Raw genomic sequence first — 12927 nt, forward strand, 5'->3', positions numbered from 1 at the left:
TTATTATTTATTTAGTTTTTGAAAGACAGAGTGATAGGGACACACACACACACCCAGAGAGAGAGAGAGAGAGAGAGATTCCATCCACTGATTCACTCCCCAGTGACCACAAGGGCCAGGGATGGGCCAACCTGAAGCCAAGATCCTGAAACTCCATCTGAGTCTCCCACACGCATGTTAGGGGCCCAAGTACTTGCACCATCATCCACCATTTTCTGAGGTGCGTTAACAGGGAGCTGAATTAGAAGCAGAGAGCAGGGATTCCAATCAGTACCCTGATATGGTATGCAGGTATCACAAATGGTAGCTTAGCATGCTGTGCCACAACCCTGGATTTCATCCTTAAAGTATAAGGCATAATCTTCAGCTTTCAATCTGGAACAATTAGTTTGTAGTGGAAATACTGCAGAGGGGAGAGAAAGAATGTGTGTGAGACAGGGTTAGGATGTAATTAATATAAAACATCCTAAGAAGGGTTAGGTACTTAAACTATCACCCAGAGGGCCACAGGCAGGTCATTCCATAGTAATTCTCAGAATATAGCCAGTGGTCAATGTGACGTCCCCAGCATATTGAGTGTTTGAGTTACAATTTTGTTTTCGGTGATTAGATCATTAGTATTTACGGACATCTATCCAAGTTAGGCTCCTACTTGTCTTATAGAGAATGGTGATAGAGGGACTGTCTGGGGATGATATTTCAAAGGACTGGAGCCCAAGTCTTGAGGAATCCTTTCCTGACATAAAACTGGCAAGATGCTTTTAGAAAGATTTACATATCAAAGGTGCTGAGAAAACTGTGCAATTACAAGTTCCTATAGAATTTCTCTAGGAAAAGAGAAGTCAGCACCTGAAGTCAGAAAGAAGTCTGTCTCAGGTTCAACTGAGGGGCTTCTGGCTTTCTGGGTGAGTGAACTCCAGCATGTCTGTACTTTTCATGATTTCTCATAAAGGAGGTGTAACAAGACACTTTGAATCAATGAAATTTATACATCAGTTTGCCATTCAAAGCATCACTGTAGTGGGCTTTTATAATTTTATCACACCTTCATTGAATAGAGTGTCAGTCTTAAACTAGTAAGAAACATAAACATATGTCCAATGCGATGATATGTTCACGCTCATTGAATTATCAAAAAACCTCATCAGAATAACCTATTCTGTCTCCAAAACTTTTATTTGTCTCTTCTTTTTAATGTATTGTTTTTATTATGATCTGAGGAAAAAAGTTTCAGTTTGGGAGTTCATCTCAGAATGATTTTTATATTACACCTGAAAGCTGTAGGAAAAGCTAAGGTCATGTGAATTCATAGCCAGGGTGAAAGCCCTGAGGCTTAGCCATCATTAGCTCTGGTGAAACGCGCCCCTGCTGTGGGAGAGGAACAGCAGGAAAGAAAGGAATTAAAGAGAGAAGCTGAGGATAAAGCCAAAGTTTCCATGCCCTTTTCTTTTTTTTTTTTTTAAGATTTATTTTATTTATTTGAAAGACAGAGTTACAGAGAGAGAGGTCCTCCATCTGCTGGTTCACTCCCCAATTGGCCGCAACAGCCGGAACTGCGCCGATCCAAAGCCAGGAAGCAGGAACTTCCTCCAGGTCTCCTATATGGGTACAGGGGCCCAAGCACTTGGGTCATCCTCCACCGCTTTCCCAGGCCATAGCAGAGAGCTGGATTGGAAAAGCACCAGCCGGGACTAGAACCGGTGCCCACATGGGATGCTGGCGCCTCAGGCCAGGGCTTTACCCCACTGCGCCACAGCGCCGGACCCTCCATGCCCTTTTTTTACTATAGCTTTACTTCTACAGTTCCCAGAATTCTGGAGAAAAGTTTTGAGAATGCACCTGTTCTCTCTCACCCAGTCTAAATCTCCCGTCTGTCCATGGGCCAAATTAGGCTCCTGTGAACCATAATCTAAAAATGCTTTGCTCCATTTTCAAATGTTAAGTGGAATTTTTAAAAATAGCAGGTTTGGGCATATGAAATTTTATGAAATTCAAACCTAAGTTCCTATTAATAAAATCCGTCTGGAAGGCAGCCAGTGTGTTGTCTATAGCAGTTGTTGGCTACAGCCTCAGAGTTGAATTACTGTGACAGAGGCCACAAAGTCAAAAAGATCTGCTTTCTAGACCTTTGTAGACAATGTCCTGACCGTGGACTAGTTCTTCTGATCAACTAATTGAGCCTAATTTTGGTAATGACAGTACTTACTATATTTATTATGGATTTATTTCCTGTTAGACCTACGGGTTCCTCCTCAAATACAATCAACTGAATGATGTGGCTTTCAGAAGACATGTTTTTTAATCACACAGTCTTTTGTTAACTTCTCAAATCACACAGTGTAGGCAAGAGGCCTCGGCTGCTCTTGCAAAGGTAATCTCCCTCTAGTTAAATAGAAATATGGTAAATAAAATCAAATTTCAAGCTGCCCTGCTGTTGAAAGAATCTCTTTGAAAATTCAATCAGCAGCATGCTTTTAATTTCCCATCATCTGATATTGTTTGGGATTCTGTGACAACAAGCCCAGCAGTCTTCTCCCTGGTTTTTCATTTTTCTTGAATGTAAATTTTCCAGCTGGGCACTGAAGACTTAAGTAAGGAGATTTAATATGTGATCCCTGTCAGTCAGAATTCTATTCAGCTGTGTGAAGCAGAAAATTCAACTAAATAAATTTCACTAAACAACGTTTCTTTTCCCCATAAACCCAAGTCTGCAAGTGAAGAATTCACAATCACTGTAGCTGCTTAGTATTGTAATTTTATGTTGATTTTTATTTACTCTTTATTTGTAAGTAAAATAACAGAATCCCATCTGCTGGTTCACTCCCCAAATGCCTACAGTGGGATCAATTGCGATAAAACCAGGTCTGTTAACATGGGTGGCAAACTTTAGCCATCACTACTTCCTCTCAGTCTGCACTGGCACTGGGGATTGAATCCAGGCCTCAGATCCAGGCACTTGGATACGCAACTTGTCTTACCCCACCTCTTAAGTGTTGGACCAAATGCCCACTACAAGATTATTACTTCTTTAAAAAGAATGGGCAGATGGGAGCTGAGGTGGCATAGCAGGTTAATCTGCTGCCTACGATGCCTACATCCCATGTCCGTGCCCTGGCTTCTCCACTTCTGATCCAGTTCCCTGCTAATGGCCTGGGAAAAGCAACAGAAGATGGCCCGAGTGTTTGGGTTCCCACAACCCTCTGTAAGACCCAGATTAACTAATGTTTTCCGCTTGGCCCAGCCCTAGCCATTACAGCCATCTGAGGAGTGAACCATCTCTCTTTCCCTCTCTCTGTCTCTCTGTCTTTGTGTGTCTCTCCCTCCCTTTCTATAACTCTGACTTTCAAAATAAATAAATACCTCTTAAAATATGAAGACTGGGCAAGTGGAGGAGGATGTGGGAGGTCCTTCTTCAAGCTTCTGGCTCTACCTTACTTTCCTATTGCTTAGCTTTTCGTGTTATTGGCATGAAATAATAGCTCTACGTTTTAATATCTGAGTCTACTGTGGGAAAATTGGAGATGCACAGGGGATAAGATAAGAAGCCTGCAATGTATATAGAGCACAACATTCTATGGCAAATGTTAATATAACTAACACTGTGTGTCAAGTATGTTTTTAGGATTTTTTTTTCAAATAATAGCTCATTGATAACAGGGTATGACTCCATTCTCTTTAAGAAACTATCCATCTCATTGGCCAAACCCCTACTGTGTATGCAGGAGTGGGGAACATGCAGCCCACAACTATATAAGGCCCCCACAATCATTTGGCCTGCACCTGTCAAGGAAACAATAGGTGAGACTTGAAATTCAGTAAATCTACAGTAAGTTAATTTTTACATTGATAATTTTGTATGGCTCACGAATGATGTTCTAAATATCCAAATGGCCCCTGGCAGAAAAATGAACCCCCCCCCCAAAAAAAAATCCTTGGAAACAAAGAGAAGATTAGCATTTCCTATTGGGCACATTTGACACATGAGATTCTAGCTCTAAGGAACTGTAGAAGAATAGATGCTGAGCAGACGACGGCACAGTTTGCCCCCACTGAGTATAGCAAGGCCGGTGATCTGGGCCGTAGCAGTGGGTCAGCGTCTTCAGCTGTCTTGATGATTTGTGCCAATCACAGAGGTCAGGTGAAGAATGCAGCGACATGGTGTGCATCATACTGACTTTTACACTCATCTGAATGATTAACTTTACTGTGCCCTAAGCTAATGACTGGAGTGGCTCTTTTATTTTTTAATTTTAGTGGAGTGCCACTGACCCTTGTGGACAGGAGCTGTGGAGCTAACAAAAGACAGCATAGGTTGTCTTCTCTCCTGGAAAAAAAAAAAAAACAAAAAAACTGGTGGAGAATGGCAGAGAAAAATTAAAGACACTTAGCTCATCTGTATTTTTTGGTAGCTCCGTTGGCAGAGTCTTAAAACTACCTAATAAGATTGCAAGCTTCTGGACAGCAAGATTCACTTCTTGGGTCCTTTTATTTCCTCCACAGGGGTTCACACAGAGGGGATACATGAACTTTGCTCACTGAGGTGTAAATTGAATAAAAGTATTTTACTCAGAATATTGGAGTTTCAACTTAGAATCCGTTGGAATGATCTTTTTTATATGAAATATTTTTCTTATTTATTTGAAAGGCGGAGTTGAGTGGGAGAGAGAGAGAGAGAGGGAGAGAGGGAGAGAGAAATCTTCCATCCAGGGGTTCATTCCCCAAAGGTCATAATGGCCAAGGCTAAGCCAGGAGTCTTCCATATGGGTGCAGGGAACCAAGTTCTTGGGCCATCTTCTGCTGCTTTCCCAGGCATATTAGCGGGGAGCTGGATCAGAGTAGAGTAGCCAGGACTCAAGCAGGTGCCCATTTGGGATTCCAGCATTGTAGGCAGTGATTTAACCCAGTACTCCGCAGTGCTGGCGTCTGGACTGCTCTTAATATTCAACCCACTCCATTAAGATCAGTGACATCAAGGAATGAGTTTTATAGCCCATGAATCCATCTTCTAAGTCAAACTGCTAGGAAGTCTCTGTTTTTGTTCAGTTTTCCCAAGTGTAATTTGATGCTTGAAGAATGTAGGCAGAGTCCTTTGCTGTCATTTAAACTCCCCCCACCCACACTGTTTTCAGATTTGATGAAAATGCTGAGAACTCTGAGTAATGAAGTGTCTAACCCCAGGATTTGCATGTGTATTATGTCAGTGTTTTTCCCTTGTTTGTATAAAATCCATACAATGTCACCCTTACACTTATTAGCCAAATTCCTTATTCACACTGTCTTCAAACCCTTCTATGAAGAGAGTAGTCCAGCACTGACATTGCATGAATAATAGAAGCAGCATTTTTTGGCCTGATTTTATGCTATTCTTGCCCCTAAATCGTAAGCCACCTTTAAAAGCAATTGATCCTTTCCAATTATGAAGTCTGCACTTCCTTCCAAAAGGAAAATGCATTTTGAAGTTATTTTCTAATAGAAACTATGGTTGTCCCCATTTCCATTAGTGGAAAAAGTTTTTAAAATTGTATTTGACAGTATGGTGTGCGAGAATACAAAGGGGAGTGGGCTATATTTTCTTTTGCTGATGCATTGTATGGCTGAATCATTACACATGGAAAAATACAGTGGCGTTTCATTTATCTGAGCTCTTTCTACAGAAAGCAACTCCTAGACACTTTGTTAGAACAGTTGTACATTTTTCATTTATCATAGAAAAATCATGACTTGTTGGAAAGAGCATGGATTTGGCATCAAAGAGATTTGAGTTTGAATAACTGCTATGCTGTGTACTAGCTCTGTGATCTTGGATAAATCATCGACATCTTTGGTCTTTCTTTTTTTATAAAGTGAGAGCAAAACAACCATGTGAATTGTAGCTAGTACTACATTTAGAATAACCACTTATTTACATTTTCCTGTTTTCTGTTTGCTTTCTACAGAGAGAAAAATTCATAAAACTACTGGACCAATTACATAACTCTTTAAGGATTGACTTGTCAAAATATAGGGTATGTATCAAATTACTTGACTAAAAGTAAACTGTTGTGTTTTGTCCAGATGACTTCTTGTCATATTGCACAAATGACCTACTACACGTACAGGGAAAGTAGAAAGACGAGTTCATGTCCTGTCACACTAGAAGTTCTCTGTTGTTCTTCAGGTTGATTTGTTGAGCTTAAACCTACAGGACTCTGTGTGTGTGAGCTTGTGTGTGTGTGTGCGTGTGTGTGTGTGTAGCTTACTTTTTAAAACAACATCAGATTTAGTGACCCTCCTTGGACTCATAAAGTAAATGTTTAGTCCAGGTCTCATTTTGAAAGTTCTCCCCTTGTTCCTGAGATACTCTGTTTCTTAGCTTTTGAGATTCCTACTGGAAATCACTGCTTTAAATTGTCAGTCTAAATCTGTACACTATGCTCTGTGAACGCTGTCTGGAGTTCACTGTCAACAGTTCTGTATTTCACCTCTGAGTGAAACATAGCCACAAACATATTCCTGTATGTACACATACAAGGAGACTTGAAAGAGTTCATGAAAATGAACATTATTTCCATTTTCCATGAACTTGTTGAAGCTTCCCTATGTAATTGTAGTCACAAAATATCTTCACTACAAAGCTATCAATATTCATTATACAGTTGCTCTTCTACATCTTGCATTTTTCAACAGTTTACCCTAACTATTTTTATTTTCACACATTTATCTCTCATGCATTCCTTTTTAATTACTCTGTTACTGGCAAATAATAATTGCATATCTCTAGAAATTATAAACCAAATTTTACTGAAGTCATATTGTTGGAACCTGGTGAGAAAAGAACTTCCCTTCTAGCCATTAGCAAAGACCTCAGGCGGGGACGGGTTAAGGACTTGGAGGCCATGTCATTCAGCATCATCAAGGTGCCTGAACTCTGCTCAAGTTCACGAATATCCAGGAGATAGCTGTAGTTGCCCTGCTCTTTAGAAAACCAGCCTGAGAGCATATTGATACAAGAAATTTCTCAATGTTGATATGGTTTCTTTTTCAAACATTTTCATAATTAGAGCTTTCCTTCAAAATTCTGAACATCTGTTTTTTGAATGACACTTTTCAGCAAACCTCACTGACATAACCTTTGGGTTGAAATCAGCAGAACTTTTGGAGAGATTATGAGACCATGCAGGGAAGCCTTTTTTCCAACTTACAGAAGCCTCCCTGTAACTATGAATGAATTAAATATAACAGATATACAGTGTCCAAAGTATTTTTGGAAAAATACACCTATCTTGAGAAAATTATGAAAACACTTTCAAATATGTTACCTGCCTTTCTTTTAGTAGTGAACCTCTGATAAATAAGAAATAATAAGATCATAACCTTGCACCAATGGTATTAATTTGCACATTTTTAGTGCATTGTGAGGTTAAATAAAGAATATGGCCTTCTAAGAACAAGGAGAGGGTATCTAAATCTTTTACTTCCTATGTTTTCTGATAAATTTTTTTTAATAATACCTACCTTAGAGTCATTTTAAAATTTTTACACAGTTTACTTCCCATTTTCTTTTGCAGAATGCTAATTTTAGTTTATTTTCCCACCGGAGGTTTAATGCTAACAACTTGCCCCATGCTCTGTTTCCTAATTAACCAGGAAAACTTCCCTGCCAGCAATAATGAAAGACTGCAAGACCTGAAGTCAACTGTTGACCTTCTGACAAGCATCACCTTTTTTAGGATGAAGGTATCTCCCTTTGTTCCTGTCCTGTCCTAGTGCAACATAGAACACATGGCTTCACTGAGGAAGGCTTGATCAATACCATTCAACACCATTGATTAAGCAATGCGTCTTTGCCTGAGCTCAATGAGTCTTCCAATACAAGGTGTATTGAAGAAGGAATTATTCTAGGCACTTAAGATACTCTGGTACATTTGCTTCAAATTTAGTTTGAAATTAAATTCATCTTAAACAAACTCTTTAGTAAGTGGACGTGACACTTTAAAAAAAATGCCAGGAATGTTAAATGGAAATGAAGTTCTCTTCTTAGTTGAGGTTTAACTCAGATGTTTTGCTGACTTTGTTGTTGTTGTTATCACAATAGCTCCTTTATTCTTTTACATTTATCCCAATATGGCAACAGCCTTTTGTAGCCCTGGTAATGTCTATATAGAAATATAACTTAGCGAATCCTCTGGCATAATGGGTTATTATCTACAAAACCTCCCATGCATTTCTTCTTAAGCATATCTCCTCTGCTGTAATAGCAAGTTCCTTGCATTCATAATTTTGGCCAGAATGCAGCATATGTAAAGCCTTTTCAGACAGTACCTGCCAGACTATGAGCTAAAAGTTTCCATCTTTGAAAGAGTGTATCCTGATGCTTTTTCAGAAAGTTCCCAGATGGAAAACAAACCAAGAAATCCCAAAACAAAACAATTATAGCTTTCTTTTCAGTGACTCAGAATTTTTTCCCTAGAACTAAATAAATGGTATTTTACAATATAAGAAAGAAATAAAACAAAGCCATACTATATCAATGGTAATTTTGACTCTTTAAAGCTCAGTTATAATTTGTTTGGCTTAACATTAGGTGAAATTGGGCAACTAATAGGAGTAGAATTTTGTCAATTCTGATTTCCTGCGGTGGCTGCCAGAGCAGTGTGTAGACAATGACCCTGAGACCCAAGCTAGGGGCAAGGGAGTTGACTATGATGCACAGTGATGTCTGCTGTTGACATGGTCAGGTGAGGGAGTGTGAGTGGAGGTAGGAGCTTCCCGCCTTGTGCTGCCCATCTGCCATGCCTCAATCACAAGCCTTACCGTGCCTAGAAAATGCAGTCCCCCATCTGCACTTATCATCAGCTCCTAACTTTGCTTCCTCTTGTGCCGAAGACAGCACAGACAAGGGAGCATCATGAGATTCCCGCCACCCATTCCTGTCACTCATGCTGGGGGCTTGTGAGTTTCTATGTCTGTGCACTATGCCTTTTTTGTTTTTTATTAGTGTCTAAGAGTCATCTCTCCTCCTGGTAAGGTCATCTGTTGAACTTGTGCAATCGATTCCAGCTCATCTTGTGTGCTATAACATGGGTCCAGCAATCTTCCCTCTCTTCTGAATTATCAGTTTCCCCGTCTCTTCCGGATACTTCCAGCACACAACATGTTATTAATTTCCCAATCTTCAAAGTACTGCTTTATTCCACTCTCTTCGATAGCTACCACCCCAGTTCCTCTTCCCCCTTGATAGCGAAACTTCTCAAAATAGTTGGCTAGAGTTTTATTTTCAGTTTTTTTCGTCCCATTATCTTTTAAACAGATTTCTTCCTCCTATTATCTTTTGTTTTCTTTTCAAATGACAAAAACAGATCCTTTCATGGTCCAATTCTGTTAGTTTTGACAAATGTGTCATTGCATAAGCACCACTGCAATCAGATGTAGAACAATTCCACAGCCTACAGATTCCCTTGTGTTGTCCTTTATCATCCACCCAACTCCCACAGCCTGGCAACTGCTGGTGATCACCATCTATCGATTTGGCTTTTCCAGAACATTGTGTCAGTGAGAGAATAATACACCTGTAACATGGCACATTGGAGATCTACCCATGTTGTTGAGTGTTAACTGCAGCTTCACTGATTGTTTTTTCTTTTTCAAAGATTTATTCATTTATTAGCTAGAGAGAGTGACAGACAGAAAGAGAGAGCTTTCATTCGTTGGTTCACTCCCCAGATGGCCCCAACGACCAGGGAAGGATCAGGCCGAAGCCAGGAGCCAGGAGCTTCATCCAGGTCTCCCACATGGAGGCAGGGCCCCCGATACTTGGACCTTCTTCTGCAATTTTTCCCAGGCCATTAGCAGGGAGCTGGATCAGAAATAGAGCCCCTGAGACATGAACCAGCATCCATTTGGGATGCCAGCACAGGTGGTGGTGTTACCTGTCATGCCACAGTGCCAGCCTCGGCTTCCCTCTTTTTTTATAGCGGAGTAGCAATTCTTTATTATATATGTATTGCAGGTTGTTTATGCATTCACTACTTGACAGGTGTTTCCAGTTTTGAGTTATTACAAATAAAACTTACTAATGTACAGGTCAGTTATGTATATATAAGTTTTGGCCTTCTTTGGGTAAAATATGCAGCAGCTATTTTAGCTATTGTAGCTGCTGCATATTTATGTATGCATGTTCTAGTTTCTCTGCATCTTATGATGCTCTCAGTACTTTCCTATCTGTCTGCTTATCTGTCTACTCAGTTTTTTTTCTCTAATAGAAATGAAGTTAGATCTTACTGTGGTCTTGATTTTCTTTCTCCAAAAATTAATCATGTTGAGCAACTTCTCTTGGATTTATTTACTATCTGAATATCTTATATCTTCATTGGTGAACAAAGTTGAGATTTTTTTTTCCCTTTTCATTAGTTTGCTTTCTTCTTGCTGGGTTATTTTTTTTTTTAACAAACTTGTGATAAAATTGTATGCCTTCATGACGTACAACTGGATGTTTAAATATGTATATATTATGGAATAGCTATCTGATATATACTTTACCCCACAAAGTAATCATTTTTATGGTGAGAACATTTGAAATCTTTCTTGGCACTTTTTAATATAGAATTCTTGAGTTTAGGGGGTTCTTCATAAATTCTGGACACAAGTCTTTTGTCAGTTATATGATTTGTTCATATTTCCCCCCGTCTTTGCCATATCTCTTCATTTCCTAAAGAATGTTTTACGTGAAAAGCATTTAAATTTGGCCTAATTTATTAACTTTTTGCATTTGTGAAAAATGCTCTTTGCTCAGTCAAGGTCACAGGAATTTTGTATATTTCTTCTAAAAGTTGAATTAAAGATTTTATTCAATTTAGGTCTCTATTCTATTTAGACTTACAGGTTGCTTTTGGTTTTGTTTGGTTTATGGTGGATCAAGGATAGTTTTTTTGTATATTTATGTTTACAAGTTCCAACATGATTTACTGAAATGATTTTTCTTTCTTCAATGTATTAATTTTATAGCATTGTAAAAAAAAATCAGTTGACCATATATGTTGGAATCTAGTTCTAAACTCTCTATACTATTCAATGTTGTGATTAAATTATATAGACTTATAGCAAATCTTAGAGTCATACAGTGTATTTCCTCAATCTGCTTCTCTTCTGAAAAATTATTTAAGTGAGTTTAGTTCTGGCCAAGATTTTGATTGGGTTGGCCATAGATCTCTAGATCAAACCAAACAGCATTGACATTTTTAGATAACTAAAATCTTCAAATTCACCCTTCTTTTCTTTTTTTTTTTAACTTTTATTTAATGAATATAAATTTCCAGTGTACAGCTTATGGATTACAATGGCTTCCCCCCCCCCATAACTTCCCTCCCACCCGTAACCCTCCCCTCTCCCGCTCCCTCTCCCCTTCCATTTGCATCAAGATTCATTTTCAATTCTCTTTATATACAGAAGATCAATTTAGTATAAAGATTTCAACAGTTTGCACCCACATAGAAACACAAAGTGAAACATACTGTTTGAGTACTAGTGATAGCATTAAATCACAATGTACAGCACATTAAGGACAGAGATCCCACATGAGGAGCAAGTGCACAGTGGCTCCTGTTGTTGACCCAACAAATTGACACTCTAGTTTATGGTGCCAGTAACCATCCTAGGCTGTCGTCATGAGTTGCCAAGGCTATGGAAGCCTTCCAAGTTTGCCGACTCTGATCATATTTAGACAAGGTCTTAAAAGACAGAGTGAGGATAGTAACCAATGATCCTAAGAGTGGCATTTACCAGGTTTGAACAATTATACAGCATTAAGTGGGGAAGAGGACCATCAGTACACACATGTTGGGAGTAGAGCCATTGGTGGTAGAGTAGAGGTTATGATTACAAAGGAATGAGGCCCAAGTGCACTAGACAGGGCCTAGAACAAAGGACAGAGTCATTATTAGAGGAGCTAAGAAAGGTGCTGTCTAAGCTACAATTAATTTTTCTGATTGAGAGGCAAATAGAACCTGATAGAAGGGGCTTGATAATAATCTGTTGGGCTTTAGGCCTTGTAAATTCAGAGGCCCAGACCTATCTATCTCTTCACATGGGGTATATCCTAAGGGAGGTGTGAACCTCCTAGGGGAAGGCACTCTGTTGACATTCATTACTTGGCTGGCCTGGGAGGAGAGCTGGCCAGGTAAAGGCAGGGGGCATCTCTAACAAGAAATTGACAGTTCTGCCTGCAATGTTGCTGACCCTACTTGACCACACCCTCAGCTGCAGTGGTCACTTTGGAAGTTGGGCTGAGTGAAGGGCTTTTCAGCTTAGAGCCAATAAGATCTGTGGCTCTGACCTGGGCACAGGTCAGACTCCAGGCCAGGTCCATTTCCAGTGATCCAACTCTTGGCAGAGCTGCCAGGGCTCTTCACAAGCTGACTTCTGCTGAAGCCCAGGCTTACCACATTGAAAGCCACTGCAGTGGACTGGCCTGTTGGGTCTCCTTGAGGGCAGATCACTGTACAGATCAGCCATTAATAGGCCTGCCACCCATTGCTTCTGATGCCAAGCTTTCTTTTCCTCCTGGTTTGTGTTAAAGCAGACCAGAGGATGCAAGTCAAGGGAGTGTACAAGTCCCATCTCTAATCTTCGGTGGCCTGAACGACAAGTCTATAGTCACAGGCATGTTCTGTAGTAGTTTTTCTAAGGTAGACAATGCCCATGAGGAAAATTATATTCTCACTTTAAAACTTTCTTTCCCTTTGGTCTGAAAGGGAGGTTTTTTTCTACTTACTGTATACTTCACTGATGGCGAAGTGAATCTAGCTATGAGATTATTATTTGAGTTCTTATTTTGGCTATGCTATTGCAGAAAAATGTTAGCCATCTCTTTTATAAGGTCTAAAGATTAAATTGTGCATCCTACAGATTCCTTCATAATAGAATTAGTTTCCTTCCTTGAAGAGAATAGAG

The 12927-nt window shown here is 39.6% G+C and overlaps 1 protein-coding gene across 2 annotated transcripts in view; it reads left to right on the forward strand.

Annotated features, from left to right (window-relative positions):
- UNC13C (unc-13 homolog C) overlaps positions 1-12927 on the forward strand; it is a 632546-nt gene that overhangs the window by 319293 nt on the left and 300326 nt on the right. For both annotated transcript variants that reach the window (XM_062204781.1, XM_062204780.1), the window contains 2 exons: positions 5937-6005; positions 7627-7716. In XM_062204781.1, coding sequence (XP_062060765.1) covers positions 5937-6005; positions 7627-7716 — 159 coding nt within the window. The remainder of the gene's footprint in view (positions 1-5936; positions 6006-7626; positions 7717-12927) is intronic.

Source organism: Lepus europaeus, chromosome 11 (assembly GCF_033115175.1).
Source record: "Lepus europaeus isolate LE1 chromosome 11, mLepTim1.pri, whole genome shotgun sequence".
NCBI classification, from domain to species: domain Eukaryota; kingdom Metazoa; phylum Chordata; class Mammalia; order Lagomorpha; family Leporidae; genus Lepus; species Lepus europaeus.